This window comes from Cetorhinus maximus, chromosome 13 (genome assembly GCF_964194155.1).
Source record: "Cetorhinus maximus chromosome 13, sCetMax3.hap1.1, whole genome shotgun sequence".
Lineage (NCBI taxonomy): Eukaryota > Metazoa > Chordata > Chondrichthyes > Lamniformes > Cetorhinidae > Cetorhinus > Cetorhinus maximus.
The window spans coordinates 65439569-65458720 of NC_135891.1; the positions used below are offsets into that span (position 1 = coordinate 65439569).

A 19152-nucleotide genomic window follows, 5' to 3' on the forward strand; every position below is an offset into this window, starting at 1 on the left:
GGTGAATTCCAGATGATGGGAGCCCTTGAGAATGTTATGGAGAGAATTCCTTCTTATCAGGAGTCTTGAGTATTATAGGCAACATGAGAAGTAAAGTTAGAATGGATACCTTGTAGAAACAAATGTTCATCGCATAGGTCAGAAATGAATTATGCTTTATGTACTGTTGTGACCAAAATTAAAATGTGTGCATGGTTTGGTGTTTAGGTTTTTGTTATTTTATAAATTTCTAGTAATGGCTGTCCTGCATGTTGCTTATGATAACTAGCATGTTGTATTGTTTAATAACGGCAGTATTATGCCATATAACACGATTACTGCTGAAGTGCAGCTATGCATAACTAGTCTGTCCTATTCAAAATTTATGGAGCTTCATTTCTGTGCCTTACTGAACTCAATTAGAGAAAATTGCTTATGGGCAGTTTGACACTCCCTTTATAGAGTACATAAAAAGAAGTATGATTCCTTAATTAGAAGACATTTCCTGAGGCTGACCTGGTTTCTTTGCAGATTGGATAACACCAGCATTTCTTCTTAAATAAGTTTATACAATGTGTGACAGACTAATCTCAATTTCCGTATTGGCAGATCTCCTGTGGCATTGCTCATGATGAGTTGGGGATGCAATGTTTAAATGTGCAGTGTGATTAACTGCATGTTCCCAGGGAACCTAATCAGTAGATGTGCACTATTCAGAGTTAACTTATCTCAACTATAAAGTGCAGAATAGAAAGAAAGAGAAGATGGTTGAGGTTGAATGCAGGGACTGCATGTGGGGCAATGGGATGGATGAATTTAGTTGTGTTTGTGTGTGTGTGTGTGTGTGTGTGTGTGTGTGGTCCTGAGGTTTGGGAACAGCAGATTGCGGAGGTCTGAGATCAGTGACCAGAATGTGTGTGAGCACTGGGAAGGGGGCTTCCAGATCTGGTAGGATGAAAGAGGAGTTCCTGCTTGGGTGAATATCATAGGAACCTAGGAGCAAGAGTAGGCCATATGACCACTTAAGCCTGCTCCACCATTCAATAAGGTCATGGCTGATCTGATTCTGACCTCAACTCCACCTTCCTGTCGGCCCCCAATAATTCTTAACTCCATTTTATATCCAAAATCTATCTAACTCAGCCTTGAATAAGTTCAATGACCCTAGCCTCCACTACTTTCTAGTGAAGAGAATTCCACAGACTGACTCTGAGAAAAAATTCTCCTTATCTCCATTTAAAAGGGAGAACTCTTAATTTTAAACTGTGTTCCTTCATTCTAGTCTCCCCACAAGAGGAAACAACCTCTTAGTGTCCACCCTATCAAGCCTCCTCAGGATCTTATATGTTTCAATAAGATCACCACTCGTTCTTCTAAACTCCAATGGCCAAACCTGCTCAACCTTTCTTCATTGGATAAGCCCTTTATCCCAGGAATGAACTAAGTGAACCTTCTCTGAAGCGCTAACACAATTTTGTCCCTTTTCAAATAAGGAGATGAATACTGTACACAGTACTCCAGATGTCTCACCAAGGCCAAGTATACCTGCAGTAAAACTTTGCTACTTGTATATTCAATTCCCTTTGCAATAAATGCCAAGATTCCATTTACCCTCCCAATCACTTGCTGTACCTACACACTACTTGTGATTCATGTACCAGAACACCCAGATCCCTCTGTACCACCGAGTTCTGCAATCTCTCAATTTAAATAATATGCTGCTTTTCTATTCTTCCTGCCAAAGTGGACAAGTTCACATTTTTCCTGCATTATACTCTATCTGCCAAATTTTTGCCCCTCATTTAACATTTCTATATCCCTTTGTAGACTCTTTACTTCCACTTGACAACTTAGTTTCCTACCTACCTTGCAATTTAAACTGCCTTACATTCAATCCCTTCATCCAAGTCATTGGTGGATTGTAAATAGTTGAGGCCCCAGCACTGATGCTTACTAGTTGCAGCTTGCCGACCCGAAAATGACCCCTTTTATCCCTACGCCCTACTTCTTACTAGCTAACCAACCCCTCTATCTATGCTAATATGTTACTCCCTACACCATGAGTTCTTACTTTGTGTAGTAACCTTTAGGATGGCACCTTATTAAAGCCTTTTGGAAATCCAAGTACACAACATTTACAGGTTCCCCTTTATCCACCTTTCTTGTTACTTTCTCAAAGAATTCTAATAAATTAGTTAAACAGGATTTCCCTTTCACAAAACCATGTTGACTCTGCCTGAGCCCATTCTGATTTTCTCAGTGTTCTGCCATAGCCTCCTTTAATAATGGTTTTAGCAATTTCCCTATGACAGATGTTAGGCTAACTGGCCTATAGTTTGGAAAAACTCAGCAGGTCTGGCAGCATCGGCAGAAAAGAAATCAGTTAACGTTTCGAGCCTTCATGGCCCTTCGGTTCTGCCGAAGGGCCATGAAGGCTCGAAACGTTAACTGATTTCTTCTCCGCCGATGCTGCCAGACCTGCTGAGTTTTTCCAGGTAATTCTGTTTTTGTTTTGGATTTCCAGCATCCGCAGTAGCTTTTAGCTTTTTGTTTTTATTTTTGGCCTATAGTTTCCTGTTTTGCCTCCCTCCTTTCTTGAATAAAGGTGTTACATTCATTATTTTCAATTCACTGCCATCCTTCCAGAATCTAAGGAATTTTGGAAGATTATAATCAATATCTCTAATATCTCAGCAGCCAGTTCTTTTAAGCCCTAGGATGCGGGAATCAGGTCCAGGGGACTTGTCAACCATTAGTCTCATAGTTTTCTCAGTAACTTTTCCCTGGTGGTGGTGATCTCCCAACCCACCACTAACCACCCCTGTATTGCAATTGCTCAAGCCCCTTAGGTGCTTAGTGGTGGTTTGGGTGCTGGGGGATCATTCTGGAACAGAATAGGCAGTTGATACGTATGGGAGTAATAGAAACTAGTTTGTGTGGTGCCATTGGCAAAGATGCAGTGAAGAGGATGTTCCCAGGAATGGTTTGGGGTGGGGAGTCAGGGGAAAGATACAGGGTCTTGGGATAGAGGGGACCAGTTCTGGTGTTTGGGGGCAGAAGGGTTGGGTGCAAGGATGTAGTGTGGGGCTCCTTTTCAGTCATCTAGTTAATAATGATCACTGTCGGGGAAGCTCTATTAAGTAATCAACTCTTAATCCCGGGTCTCAAGGCCAGAGGCCCTCACATGTACACTCAAAAGCTGCGTTTGTCTCTGCTGGGAACTAGTTTGAATTTTTAAACCGACGTTGGGAAGGAGTGGGGCGGTCATGGTGGTGAGGTGAAAATCAGTGGGCGGTGTGAAATTGGAGACCTACTGATGCTGGGTGGGGCAAGTGGCTGCATTGGACTGCAGTCCACTTGTCTTGCCTCTACATGTGGCCTTGTGCACAATAGTGTCACCTACTTCAGAGATGAAACTCGGAGAATTCTATCAGCACAGTGAAATGCATAAGCAGATTTAGCCAAGATTGAAATACACCTAACAGGATAGTGTTGCAGCCCCTCCCCCACCTCTTAGCCATCACCCTTGCTAATATGCCTCCTACCTTCTGTAACCCTCTGCTCTCTGCCTGCATCCTAACAAGCAAGATATACATAGGATAGTGTCTTGTGATCGGCCTCAAGCATAATACCATAAGAAATAGGAACAGGAGTAGGCCATTCAGCCTATCGAGCCTGCTCTGCCATTCAATAAGATCATGGCTGATCTGATTGTGGCCTTAACTCCACTTTCTTGCCTGTGTCCTGTAACTCTTGACTCCCTTGTCAATAAAAATCTGTCTGCCTCAGCCTTGAATATAATCAATTACCCAGCCTCCACTGTTTGAGAGAGAATTCCAAAGACTAACAACCCCCTGAGAAGAAATTCCTCCTCATCTCCATCTTAAGTGGCCAACTCTTTTTTTTTAAGCTATGCATCCTTGGTCAAGATTCCCCCCGAGAGGAAATATCCTCTCGGCATCTACCCTGTCAAGCCCCCTCAGAATCTTAATTGTTTCAATGAGATTACCTGTCGTTCTTCTAAACTCCAATGAGTTCAGACCGAACCTACTCGGCCTTTCCTCATAACCTGCTTGAGTTTAGGGCCTTGGCCAAACGTTGGTGAGCACTCTGGCTTGGTGCTGCACTGACCAAAGACTTTACACCCAAGGTAATCTTTTTACTGATGTCGATGAAATATAATGTACAGGGACAGTACAGAAATAGGGACCAGTGCTTATTGCCAATTTAAAAAATAAAACATTTTCTTCGCTTGGGGCTGGTTTTGATGGGGAAATAGTACTGTAATCCTCACAGTAAGGAATGGGTGGATCACTTGTAATATTTAACACACTGCTGGCTATTTTATGCAGTAAATTCTGGCAAAAAAATCCTCCTCACACCCTGCTCTCTCCAGCGTGCATTATTTCAAAAACTCGCCAAGTGCTGTGGTTTCAAAATTGCAGTACTGTTCGGATAACTTAAAAGATGGGAATCTGTTTTAGAAAGTGAACATTAACAGCTGCCACAAACATTAGTGATAATACAGAACCATTAAAGTTTAAAACACTGCTTTCACAATGTTTCTGAACCTTCTGGCTTGGCTCAACACTCCCACCTACTGGTTACTCTGTTTGTGAAAAGGATCAGTGTTTGAAAACTTTTAAACTGTAGCATGTAATGTACTTTCATCAAACTTTGATAATCTGGGGAGAAAAAAAATAAAATCGATCATTGACCTGGTACCTAAACTTTACAGGCAGTTCCAACTGCCCTCTGATGTTTGGATATGACAATCAAAGGACCAGCCTTAGAGATATGCTGCATTAGCAGCTAAACATCACACCATACTGCAATCCTCAGTGAACAGTGACATAGGAGGTCTACGTCTGTTGTTAAAAATTTTTTTGCCTAAAACTGATGATTTGAGCACTTTAAAGAGACCATAACTTTGCACCTAGGCCCTGATTTCACCTCCTAAAGGATGTGTATGTCCACGTACCTCCGGCATGGTGAGAAATAGTTTAACTATCTTTCCTCACCACCACCTCAGCCATAATTGGAACTGAAGCTGGGTTTTGTTGCTAGGCAGAAGACAGCTTCCAGTAGCAAAGATGTAATCGGCTTAAGGAGCAGGAGAAATTTTCTTAAGGAATTTTAGATTTGTCAGACCTGTCACCATCTGCTTACTTCGTGTGGCCTAGCAGCAATAAATCAAGGAGGTGCCTTAATGTCATTAGAGACCCGATGTGGTTGGCAACATGCAGCTTTCTTGACAGTGTCATTAGCTTGCTGGCTGTTCTTCTGCCTGCAGATGAAAACTTGAATCAAACCTCATCTCATTGTTACCCATCTTGTGACTATTCTGCCCATTGTATAAAATACATTTGTAACAAATCAATCTCTCAATTCGCAGTTGGTACTGCTGATATTTGCAATCTGTAATAGAAGTGTGTTTACCTCAAGAAAAGGTTTGCAACTCTGACACATGATTTTAAATGCTACTTTGAATGATGACCGTTGCAGGCCTAACCCTTCCCTCCCAACAGCCCCCCAAAACCACTGATTTAATTTTTTATTATTCATTCTTGGGATGTAGGCACTGCTGGCTAGGCCAGCATTTATTGCCCATCCCTAATTGCTCTTGTTCGGAGGGCAGTTAAGAGTCAACCACATTGCCGTAGGTCTGGAGTCGCATGTAGGCCAGACCAGGTAAGGATGACAGATTGGGACACAGGTCCCCAGAACATTAACCTGGGTCTTTGGAATACTAGTCCAGTGACAATACCACTGTGCCATCGCCTCCCCTTAAATTGCTTTCAATAAATTAGAGAAGGGTTGAAGGAGTGTAAATGTTTCCTTGCCATCATTCACCTGTATTAGTCCTTTCCTGAAGATCTTTCCTGAATTATATAAACCAAACATATGCTCATCTTTTTGACTTTTATTGCAGGGAAGTACTTGAAAAGGATGCCAAGGACTATGCAGATTCCATCCATGCAGTCTTTGTGGAAACTAGTGCCAAAAATGCCATTAACATCAATGAGCTGTTTGCAGAAATTAGTGAGTATGGCCTTAGCTCTGTGAAGTTCGTCGTTAGAGATTCGGTGTGCCTCATGTTTTCATCTGTATTGCCCACACCACCCAAGAAAAAAATCGCAGTGAGAATTTTAAATATAATTAGTTCACTGGCAGCCAACAGTACCAATGAGAGGTTGCTAATCCCCAGCAGTTTTGATGGGGCTTCCGAGTCTGGCTGTTCTTTGTCAGTTTGGGTCGTTAACAATTCATCTCAAAACTACAAATCACTGACATTTTACTGCAAAGCTGTGAGCCTCCTATGTGAAAGGATAAGTAAGCTAGTTACAATCTCCTCGAGAGTTACGAGGTTTGCACATGCTCATGCGTGCAATCAAACCAAATAGCCTTTCCTCCCTTCTCAGTAGCTTCTTTCCAAGTCCTGAGTTTCAACAAATCTCAGATAAACTAGAACAAATTTATATTGACTTAATATGATCATGGGCAGTGGGCTGTCACACTGCCGGAGCTTTGGTTTGTGCATCGGTTTGTTTCGTTGTTCTTTTTAGCACAAGTTCTGTGTTATCAAGAAGGACAGCATCATTGTATGCTTGAAAGTTATAATCCCAATCTGATCTGTCAGAAAATATCTGTTTCCTGTATCATTTGCCAAATAATGAAGTGCTAAACTTTGACAGAGCAGACCATGACTGATGCAAAGTCAAAATAAGAACGTAAGAAATAGGAGCATCAGTAGGTCATTTGGCACCTCAGAACTGTCCTATTCAACAAGATCTGTTTCTGGCTTTAACTCCACTTTCCTGCCTCCCCACACACCACCTCTGCCAGCCCCCACTCCCACCACGACCCTTGTCGTGTAGATCAAAAAAATCTTCCCAGAGGTCAGTTATTTCCGCTTTCTTTTCCCCTGGCTCTTTAGGTCGTCGGATTCCTTCAACAGCTGTCAACCCAGGAGCGAACAATAAAGGATTCAAGCTGAGAAGACAACCTTCTGACACAAGACGTAGCTGTTGCTGACCGTTCTCGGTGCTTGGACTGGCTCGGAGCAAGCACATAAAAAGATGGATGGATCCCTGTGAAACCATCTCTCTTGCATTCAGCCTTTCTGCTGTGCTGTCCTCAAAGGAAGAATAATCACCGTTCTTAAAATTATTATTGCCACATTCTTCCACAAGTGCTCCAAGCACTTTTTCAATCGTTCGTGTTTCACTCCTCAATATGTCCAAGAGCAGGGAAACCAATGAACCGGGGAATGGTTTAAATGACGTCCAACGGCAGTCTGGTACAGAGGTACAAAACCAAACTTGGGTTTTTTCCATTTCATGTAAATAGACCTCAATTAATTGCATAAAAAAGGGAAATTATAAAACTGAAGCACTTTGTTTAGTTTGTGTTTTGTAACCAAGAATTGGACTCCCTTTTTAAAATGCACTTTGCAGCTCTTTGCTCAAGTTCAACAATCTAAAGTGATTCCTTTGTTAAAACCTCTTGAACCAAGTGTTCGGAAATACATTGTTAAGCATGTAACTATTCCACGACTACATATTCCCAGCAAAAGAAGAACCTTTTGTTTAAGGAAGGCACAGTTCAGTCTGCAGAACATGACTGTTTGAACTCAAGCACTTTGGATTGAAAGGATCCAAAAACCTCTATCTCTCCCTCTCTCTCTATGCCTGTTGCCCTCTGGCTGTTAAGAATATCCAAGTGAGATGAGTTACTGCCACTTCGAAGCAGGCAGGCTTCAACATATGATGGCCTCTGTACCGTTGTAAGGAGAAAACTATTACCTCCCCTTGTGGCTAATTAGATAAATATGCCATGTTGTGTAGTCCCAGGTTTGATCTTGGTCTGTGCTACGTTACCCGATCTGACCAGGGAAGGGAAAAATTAACTACTGTTCCTGCTCCTGATCACCCTGCCTACCCTGCTGAAACTTTGTGCGTGTGGATGGCTGGTGAGGACAAGCTGGAGTTCTGCTTTAGTGTGCTTCGTGGTCAAGTATTCTGCAGAAGCTCGCTGTAGAATCTCATGTCTGAAGGGGAGCCAGCTGGTGACTCTAAAATCTACCCCATCAAAGGTTGAAACAGTCAGATGAGAAGGCAACCTGCATCTCTATACAGAAAGGAATAATGTCTTAAGTCCAGGGAAATATTCTTGGCTCTTGTATTTAATCCTACAACGATGAATTTTAACTGATGGTGAAGTGGGCCTGGATTTCTGAGTATGGGGTGAAGGTTTGCACAGCTTAGACGGCAATGTCTAAATCCTTGGGTTGGAACCCAAGGAAGGGAATGAAGTAGGTTGTGTAGTTTGTTTTCTGGTATTCAATCTGTATGTGAATGTATGTCTGCAAACCATGCTTGCTTAAGTGGACGATATGAAAGATTTAAGAGATATAAATCAGAAGGGTGTTCGATTTTAAAAGAACACCCAGATTAACACTAAAGAGTATTGTCAGAAAGTGGCAGGAGCTGTAAAAGGGATTGTGTCTCTTTAATGTAATAGTGCATTGCATTTACTGTAACCATGTCAGCAAGACACTGCTGGTTATCATGGATGAGTGCAACTTAAGGTGTGAAATCCAAGAAAGTTTATGCATGATCAATTTGGCCAGAGTTGAATGAATGCTGCTGGGTATTTAGTGACGGTTGTTGGTACTCTTCAACATGTTATTGGGGTTATCTATTGGCTAACTGCCATGGTTGGGGAAGAATGTCTGAGGGTTAATCACAGTGCACCTTTCTCTTTTTTTTCTCCATTTTTTGCCTCCAACCCGCTCCACCAAAGAACATATTGAAGTTTATTTTTCCCTTGCTGTAGTTGGTCTACCTGAAATAGACAATTCTGATTTGCAAGAATCTCAAACCATTCAAAATAGTTGAATTACGACTATCTTGTTGAGAAACCTGCCATTACATTAGTGATTCCAGCCTCTCCTTTGGTTTTCGGTGGATATGGATAACCTAACCTAGGCCGGGCCAGTTAGCTATCAAAGTGTAATTTTAGTATCCCTTTTCTGTTGGGAGTAGTGTGACTATCCAGCTGGGATAGTGGTCTATGTGGCTTTCACTTCCGCCCCAGTAATTTCATATAACTTGAGCATTAGCTGGTGATGTTTTCAGATTTAGAAAGAAGCAGCTTGCATTCATATAGCACCTTTCATGACCTCAGGATGCCCCAGAGCACTTTACAGTTAATTAAGTACTTTTGAAGTGTAGTCAATGTTATGGCAATCAATTTCCACACGACAGGCTCCTACAAACAAAGGTTTAAAGACCAGGTAATCTGATTTAGTAATGTTGGTTGAGGGATAAATAATCGGCCAGGTCACTGGAGAGAACTCCCCTGCTCTTCTTTGAAATAATGCCATGAGATCTTTTGCAGCCACACAAGAGTACAGATGAGCTCTTTGTTTAACATCTTCCATGAAGGGCGGCATCCCTGACCTCAGGGCTTCACTGGAGTGTCAGCCTAGATTTTGTGCTCAAATTTGTGGGGTCGGACTTGAACCCACAATCTTCTACCTCCAAAGTGAGTGCGACCACTGAGCCGCAGCAGATAGCTAAGCAGCAAGTACATCTAAACGGCATTGGCAGCACCATTTTCCAGAAGGTCGGCATGGGGAGTACAAATGAGAGTGTTTACTTTGAGGCAGGTTTATGGTCCTGTTGTAGTCGTCCGTATTTCTCCCTTTCCCCCATGTTAATAATAATTTTCACAGTGCAATGCAGTGCTAACTTTCATGGGCAAATAAAATTCAGTGTGTTTGTTTGAATGTTTATGGTAATAATGCAAAATTCCATATTCTGATGCAATAAACCCATCTAAGCACTTGGAAAGGTAAGTTCTCAGCACAACTTAATGAATGGTTTCAAATCCACCTCCGAACAAGAAGTGCAAGGGGAGTGAGTTTGTTTCTCAGCATAAAATCTTGGTTTTAAAAAGCAGTCCTTTGTTGAGATTCTTAAATAGATTTGTCGTAATTAATATTTATAGCAACATCCTTCAATCTGGAGAGAATCTGATCCAAGGCAAAGACAATATGAAAGTAAGATAGTATGTTTGAGGTGTGAAGACAGGTAGAACTAGAGGTCACCCATATCAAAAGAGGAAGGAGGGAGTGAGATTGGATGTCTGGATTGTTTTACTACTACATCTAAACGGCATTGGCAGCACCATTTTCCAGAAGGTTGGCATGGGGGATACAAATGAGTGTTTACATTGAGGCAGGTTTATGGTCATGTTGTAGTCGTCCACATTTCTCCCTTTCCCATGTAGAGGCTGATTATCTGGTGGACCTAGACTTGAAAATGTACTGATTGAATATCTTTATGGTTCTTCAAGAACGTAATAAATGGACTTCTGGAAAAGAGGGTAATTACAGCCCATGGCATACAAATCATTCTAACGATTAAATGGGTTTTGGGGTCACTTCAGGCTTGCTGAATTGCTATGAAGAGGCAGAGAGGAATTTTTGAGAGAGGCCTCCTGGATTACTGACAGATCTCTCTGCCAGGAGGCAGAGGTGAAGAAGGATTAGTGTGAGAGATTGGAATCAGCCAAAGGATTTGGTGAGCGAATGAGGACCTGATGGAAGCACCATAAAGACCGCAGTTTAGCTTGTGGAGTCTGATGGCAGTATCCAAAGTTGTAGTTTAACACCATTTTTTATGCAGCTGAGGAACCCTCTATTTTGGTTAAAGGTAGGACATTGTCTCTTTAACAGCATCTCCTATAGTTGATAGTAGTAACAGGATGGGATGGGCTGTCTTAAATGGAATTGGAAGTAATTGTGTATTTTGCACATCAATTGATTTGAATTAAGGGCAGTCAGTCTGTCCTTGGCTGCTTATTTAACTTCTCTCAGTTAGGCCGCAACTGGTAGTATTGTTGTCACATAGAACAATGCTAGATAGGCCCTGACAATTTACAAAAATACCTGGAAAAACTCAGCAGGTCTGGCAACATCTGTGGAGAGGAGCACAGTTAACGTTTCGAGTCCGCATGACTCTTCAACAGAAGATTCAACATTCCTCCAAACAGTTCTGTTGAAGAGTCATGCGGACTCGAAACGTTAATTGTGCTCCTCTCCACAGATGCTGCCAGACCTGCTGAGTTTTTCCAGGTATTTTTGTTTTTGTTTTGGATTTCCAGCATCTGTAGTTTTTTGCTTTTACCTGACAATTTACCTATGGCTCCTACACAATGCTGCCTATCCTAAACCTTTCATTCTACACCTTCCAGGCAGGAACATAATAAAGACGAAAGTTAGATGACCTTTTCAGGTTACCTTCATTGTTGGTTGTGCCTGCTCCACAACATAATCCCACCCATCATCTGCAAGACCTGCAGGGCGATTCATTTTGGGGATCTGGTGTTAGTGTTAACTGGTTAGTTAATTTCAACTTAAACTGCAGCAGATCCGAGTGATTTAAGCGATTCTGTGCAACATTGTTTATCTCTAGTGGTATTTAAGTGCATGTTATGTGTGTAATTTCCCAGAATCAATAATGCTAAGCTACGCTTCTGTAGTTTGTGGAGAGTGTATCTGTGCCATATAACCTAAGTACAAATTCCTTTTAAGTTAGAGAATTTTTTTTCGAAATAGAAAAAAAATCCACACAGATGAACAGTATTTACCCAATTGCACCTGTCAGAGTTGGATTGGTTAACCTAACTAATTTAAACCCTTTTACCAACTCTTTCATATTTTTCCTTTTCAAATATTTAAAAGTTCCCTTTGTAACACTGTTATAAATGTTGCCTCAGTAACTGCTTGTGGGAAAGCATTCCTTGTTCTGATAACCTGATGAATTAAAAAGAAGAAAAATTTCTTTTGCCTGCCAGCTTCATTCTTGTGGAATTTTCTGTGTCCTTACCCGTTGTTATCAATTCACCAACCAATAGGAACTTCCACTTTCTACCCCTGAAAACCTTTTATTATCTTAAGATCCCCCATAGTTATCTCTCTCTTCCATTGAAACTCCCAAGTTTCCTCATGTCTATATAGCCTCTTATGCTGTATATCAACTGAGTAAACTTTTGCTGTACTTGTTTTTCCCATTGCTCTAATAGATATATTGCATATTGCAATAAAGGCTTATACGAAGTCAACGTCACTTCCTTGCTTTTCATTCAATAGCCTCAATTCACGGTTATTTTTCCCAAAATACAATACTTTGCATTTTCTCTGCTTTGATCTGCCACCTATCTGCTCTCTACAATCATGTCTTCCTTCAATCACTTGCATTCCTCCAAACAGTTTACTGTGGCCTCCTAATTGAGAAACAGCAAACTGTATCACCACGTCCAAATTATTGTGAATGACAAAACAAGAGCTCACAAATTCCTGGGACATACCACTACTCACATGCCACCAATCAAAAAACATACATGTATTCATACCACTTGATTTCTGTCTTATAGCCATCTTTCCGTTCACTTTTTATATTCACGTAGTTACATTCCTTTTAATACTGTGTTACTTCATTTTTAACTGCATCTCTTACGTAGCATTTTTATCAAGAGCTTGAAAATCCACATATGCAACATTCACTATGGTCCCTTTATCTGATTTACACAAATTTTAGATAAATTGTTTAATAGTTAACTGATTTAACTAAACTGGCCTGATATGACCTATCCTTCACAAATCCACCCTGTTCCTGATAAGCCAAGCCTCTCTAACTAACCTGTCATTTCCTGCCTTATCACTTCCCCTTTTTTAAAGAAGATGCAACATTTGATCCTATCCACTCCTGTGGATGTTTCATGTTTCTGAATATTTTTTGAGAATGATAGTGTCTGTTGGTTTCTCCCTAGCCCCCTGCTTATCCTAGATGGATATTCAGGGCATGTAGGGCAGCAGTGGATCATTCTTAAATTAATTTTGAAACAGGACAGATTAGCCTTGGAGGCATAACCGTGACCAATGGAGACACCAACTCCAAGGGCAGGAAGGAAGCATATCTCTGAATGTCAGAGATTTCAGTCACGGTTTGATCTTTCAGAGCTAAATTCCCACCACTATCTTTCTTCTTGCACTGTTTTTAAATGGGTGGAATTACACCCCCTACACCTATCCCACCAAAACACAGTATCAGGAGTTTTTAACCTTTATTTTCCTTTGGAGGAAGGGGCAGAGAAAGGGCCAGTGACAGCAGCAAAGAAGCAAGCGGGGCTTGATAGCAACAAGAAGTCAAGGTCCTATCCGGATTTAGTCCTTGTCTCCCACAGCAATCTGTGTTGCATCCAGTGCTTATGGTAGCTGCATATGTTGGGGGTGCTGTTAAGAGAATTACATCTGACTATGTTCAGGTCCAGCTGGTGCCAATGTCCTGACCTTGGGTGTCTCCATGACAGCTTGTGGTATAGCTTGTTCTGAAAAAAAAATCTTAGTTACATAAAAAACCTCCACTACAAGGACACCTGCAAGTAAGATAAAAGATGGCAGACACAGACAACTGAGCAACAGCTGCTGGTGGCAGGGACCTCTGGGGGCTGACTGGGCATTGGAACAAGCGAGGAGAAACTGAAAGCTCTGCTGACTGAAGGCCCAGAGAAAACAGGCCAACAAATCCTGCAACTGTCCTCAGCCCACTGTCTTCCACTGTAGCAAATGCAGCAGAGACTGCCACAGCAGGTGGTGATGACCACCAAGGGCAGAAATCCCAGCCAAAATTTCATGATCCTGGTTTTAAAACAAGATTACAGAGTTTCCATCCAACAAATTACTCCCTTTTGTCTCCATATTGAGTGGACTAGAACCTAGTTGCCATTAGCAGAGATTCTGCCCTGGTATGGTGAAGCAGGTTGGGTCGCTGCTTTAATGGAACTACTTTATTAAGAAAGAATCCCGGTGAGTAAATCAGTGTGTGAGTACCACACCATCCCCTCTTCTCCCCATCACCGGTCCCATTCCATTTTTATCTCCAAACGTTTCTTCATTAACTGTGATTGTGTTTTTAGCAAATCTTGTCAATTTTGCTACTGGGCACATTGTGCCCATTAGCAGAGTAGGACTGGAGCCTGTAGATTTTTATGTTCCACCAGTGTGTTTATATAATGTTCTTTAAATTATCAGCACATATTGCTCCCATCATGATCCCAATTGTTCTTGCATCACACTCCTATCAATCAGCTCCAAATGCTCTCTATTTGGAAGGGCAGAATATATAACTGTTTGTGGATGTTTTTCTTTGCTTCAAATAGACTGAAAATTTCACACTCACCAAGACACTTGGTGGAATCCTAGTGACTACACTTCTGGCTCCCTGGTTAAGCAGTCAGATGACTTCTTCACTGCTGAAGTTGGGAAACTGGGCAGACCCTCAAGTGTATGCTAAATACCAACTCTTTATATTTTGTGATTTTTCTCAAAGAAACTTGCATTGATTCCTCAATGAATATACAACCAAGTATTTTAGTAGAAAGATATGCAGTTTGAAAATAGTCCCCCTAGTGTTGAGCTGAGGCAGGCAATTCAAGTATCCATTTGTTAATACGCCCTCAGTTCAACACAGTTATTGTGAATGAGTAGAAATGGCCAAAGGCTCTGAATGTTCATCTCTGGTTTGAAACCAATTTTTTCCTCTACTCTTTAGATTCCATTTCTGATCTTTCAAGTGGTGCAAGTGACTCGCTGGCTCAGACACACATCAATGGGAAAAGGTTAAAAAATTTAGGAACAATACATGGAAAAGTTACAATATTGCATGCTATAAATGTCCACCCATCAGTCTGTCCATCCTCGGTGCTCCCCTAGTTGTCAGTGTGTGAACACTGGGGAGGTGGAATGGTTTCCGTAGTCATGGTTTGATCTTCCTACGATTTTGATTTTCTTCTCTCTCCTTTCCTTCCCCTCTATCTTTTCCTATCCTTCCTCCCTCTTCATTAAGTGCAGCCTTTATGGAGAGAAAATGTGCCATTTGTTGATAAGCCACACTGCATTTTATATTGTATTTGGAAAAGTTGAGAGTTTTAGTGCATGAAGCATGCTTTCTGGCTGTTTGTTTATCTGAATTCACCAAATGGCTGGAATGTGAGTTTGCCTTTTGAAGTTTGTTCATTGTTCACACACTGATACAACTAGGGGAGCACTGAGGATGGACAGACTGCTGGGTGGACATTTACAGCATGCAATATTGTAACTTTTCCATGTATTGTTCCTAAATTTTTTTAACCTTTTCCCATTGATGTGTGGATCTGTGTGATAGCAACTTGCATCCCAAGGATTTGCTGGCTGACCTTGACCCCCTTTGTAATCCAATTGGAGCTTGTTCATTGAATGTTGTTGCACTTAAAAGGAGAATTCATATTACAGTACCATTTTTGGGCTACAAATTGTTTGTAGGGCAGTCTGCCCACACTGCATTGCATGATCCTTTTGTGTTACACAGTTGTGATTAGACCATTTCAGTAATGGAGCAAGCACCTAACACAATAGAATACAACTCCAGCAGCTTTTTAATGTCTGATTGTATGGTCATTTGCCATGTAGTACAGCCTGAGTGGGGGTGGGGTGCATGGAGGGTTGAGTGGCATGTGTACAAATCCAGCCTCAAACGCTTGTAGATACATGTTACAGAAATGTGCACATGGCATGCAGCATTTCTTCAGAGTAAGGTGTATGAGGGGCCAACACAATTATTTGTAACATAATCACATGCTTCTAAACAGTGCTGGCCTTGTTTGAATGTATTTACCACTTTCACTATGCTAACTGCACAGCCACTCTGTTCTGTCCACCACAATAAACTCACTTTAATCAGACTTGTCCTTATTATTAAAGGCTTTTGCATACTGTTACCTTTCCAAATCCATATAAGGTAAGGGATGGGGATCTGTAATTTTATCTTTTAGTGCAGTTTCTCAACTGATGAAAATGTAGAAAAAAATGACCTGACTCATAGATCACTTCCTAAATATAATCAGATTTAATCTGAAGTCCAGTATGTTATATGTAATACATTAAAGATCTTACAGCTGTGCACATTTCCTGTCAGTTTGTTCCTTTTTAAACTTCCATGCCCACATTTATACTGAAGCTGCCTAAATAAACTAGTCATGCCATGATTATACCCCTAGCCTCCCTCCTGAGGTGATGCAACAGCACTGCCACTGGCAGGAGTGTATAATTACAGAGGCTGTTTTCATTATGATTTGTAGTTTATAATGCTAATATAAACATAAAGGTAAAACATATGATGTTGAAATGGGGCTGAATTACATCTGCAGGCTTTGATCCAATAATCCATGTTTTCTTATCCCTCTTCACTTGAAACCTATAGTCAGTTTTGACTGCCTGTTTGCAACACCATGAGGTATTGGCTAGTAACTGTAAAATGTAAATATTCAAGACAAGTCTGAGCAAAATGTACAGCTCTGAAATTATATCAGCCCATACTCTGAATAACCAAAAGACTGGTGGTTTTGAGTGCTTTTAAAAACCCTTTAAGTTTGCAAAGGAATAGGAATGCTCACATTATTGCACACACTCTTCACTCACGTACGCTTCTCTTCAAACTGTTGCAAAATCTTCCGTTTTCTAATTATACTCACTGCCTCCATTTATTGTGCAGTATCCAAAAGCACAAGAGGCGAAACCTGCTCCTAGGCCTCATCTAGCCCGTCGGTGTGTGACCAGCCGCAAGATTCACTCTGATTATCCTTCCTGCTGGGCAGGGGAAACGTGGGTATGAGCCCCGAGGGTGGCACACATTGTAGCACCAGAATGCTTTGCCACAGAGTGCATGTTCTGGCTCACCAATACTTTCGGCAGATACCATGTTGTCACTGATTCAGAACATATTATTATAACAGGGAAAAGTGGACAAAGTCAATACAGTTTAATATTGTCGCAATACTCTGGAATGTTGTGTGATGGTCTAAACTTGCACATGATTCTACTTTTAATATTAGGGGAGCAATGTCCATGTGCTGTTCACTGGCTGTTGTAATTGTACTGGGGTCTTGGTCTCTTGAGGTACATTTCCATTCAAGCCATGGAATTAACCCTTCATGTTCACATCCCAATCCTGATGGCCAAATAGCATTCCCATATGTTCGTGGGCCTGCACTGTCATTGGGGTTTTGCAGGATGGGCCTGTTTGCGCCACTGGTATAGACAGCAGAAGGAGGGGGTTGGTAGCTGCACTGCTAAGGTACAAAGGGTTTTTGGTTAATTCCCTGAAATGGTCACACCTCTCGTTACACAGCTGGAATTGCTCTCTCCAGACACAGCCAAACTTTGACATAGACTGGAATTGTACTGCTGACTGCTTTTTTTTAATAGTTAAATTGAATTCTGTAGATAATTGATGCACACCTATCGTTGGCGCTTAACTGAATCCTAGTGACAGCACTGGTATAAATCGAAGCCTGCAACTCATTTTGCTTTAATGCATGAAATGTTGCCTAATTACTAGTTGTGAAAGAATTTTTTTTGTTCAGCATATCTGAAGGGTAGGAATAGACTGTTTAAAACTTGGGCTGGGCCCAGACAGAAATGAATCGTTTAATCATTGTACCTATATAATATGTTACTCTTAACACCAGAAAGTGAGGTGTATAACCTGTTTAACTATAAAGTTTTGTCATAGTACTGAAGTGTATGACCCATATTTTAGTTTACAACCAGTAGATTAGCGTAACACATCAATACAGAATCATTTAAACCTGGAGATGCTAAGTATGCATTTGTCTTGTGTAGCCAATAATTGCTAAAATCACTACACTGTCAATGATGTATTTTCTAATGTGCAAGAGAAAATTGTATGCAGTTTATTAATAAAACTAATACATTTTTTGTTTATTGATGCTTGGCCTGTTTTGGTGTTCAGATTGTTAGGGGGGAATTAAAAATGTAAAAATTTACTGAAAAACCCTTAAAATCTTCAGGCAGACATGGCTGCTACCAGATGAGCATTGCACAGCCTTGAGAATCAGACTGGAGACAAAAGTATGACATAAATTAGATTAAGTGTACTCCACCCTCACATAGGGAAGGGGCAGATGGTTTTAGCTTAGATATGGGAAGACGAACAAGGGACAAAGAGGGGGCTTTGATGAAACACAAACAGCCTTGAGTTGTGAGAACCAAGGTTCTAGCGTATATGTTTTAATTTTGATTGGATAATCTAATTATGTATACATCCTTTAGAATAATTGGTTAGCAAAATCACATGTTTATGTACTCAGTAGGATAGAATTAGCATGGGACCGGTGTGTCAGTTACTGATTGGATGTATTCAAATGTATTATGATAAGAAAAAGTACAAAAGTAATGAAATGTAATCAATCTGGGAGCTGGGTCTTCATTCTTAGGAATGATTGCGGCTCCCTTGCATATGCTTGAATAAAACCGGTTAAAAGGAAGCCTGAGTCTCTGTGGTCGTTGCAGGATTGGAGAGTGTACCTTCTTCAATTGGCGTAGTCGGCAGGATTCCCCCGGACCTCTGCGAAGGTGGAACAATGATCTGGTGAGTATTTTCATTTGAAAGATACTCTCCAGTTGTTCGCGTCATACTAGAACAGAGGTCTAATAGAGCGAATCTGAACGTTTCGGCCAGGGAGACTCAGGTGGACAGGTGGGGCGATTGAGCCTCAGGAGACTCAGATCTTGGGGGAACTGTGGGTCCCTGTTTTAGTGTGTGTGACCATTTAGCGTGTTTGTGTGGATATGGCTGAGAAGACCGAACTCCAGTTCATTGCAGAATGGGGAGGTGAAGGAACCATGTCCCTTCACCTTGCCAGGAAGCATAAAAAGCTGATCAGCAGAATGAAACAACAAGGTTGGCAGCTGGGCGATCCGCTAAAGAATGGTGGAAAGCTTAGATTAACAAAAAAAAAACTGACAAAGCTACAGTTCTCCATTTTGAGTCTGTATCTGCAACAAACTAAACTAATCCAGAAATATCTCGGTCGAGTTGTGCCAGTCATAGCGGCAGATCGATTTTTCCCAGGGGCCACCAACAGATATTGGGAATATGTGGAAGGATAATTGGGACCTGAAAGGTCCCCTACTGATTTTTGTAACTTAAAAGAAATGAATTGATCTAAGTTACAAGAGCTGTTTGTGCTGGAGAGAGAGAGAGAGAAAGGGGGTACCCCTAGGGGGATAATAAGCAGTGACAGGTAGCAGCAGAGAAAATGAGC

At 41.3% G+C, this 19152-nt stretch overlaps 1 protein-coding gene across 1 annotated transcript in view; it reads left to right on the forward strand.

The window, feature by feature from the left end:
• The window catches only part of rab22a (RAB22A, member RAS oncogene family), a 64536-nt gene extending 46727 nt beyond the window's left edge, over positions 1-17809 (forward strand). The window contains exons 6-7 of the mRNA XM_078555488.1: positions 5912-6021; positions 6917-17809. Coding sequence (XP_078411614.1) covers positions 5912-6021; positions 6917-7014 — 208 coding nt within the window. The 3' untranslated portion in view covers positions 7015-17809. The remainder of the gene's footprint in view (positions 1-5911; positions 6022-6916) is intronic.
• The last annotated feature ends 1343 nt before the right edge of the window (positions 17810-19152 follow it).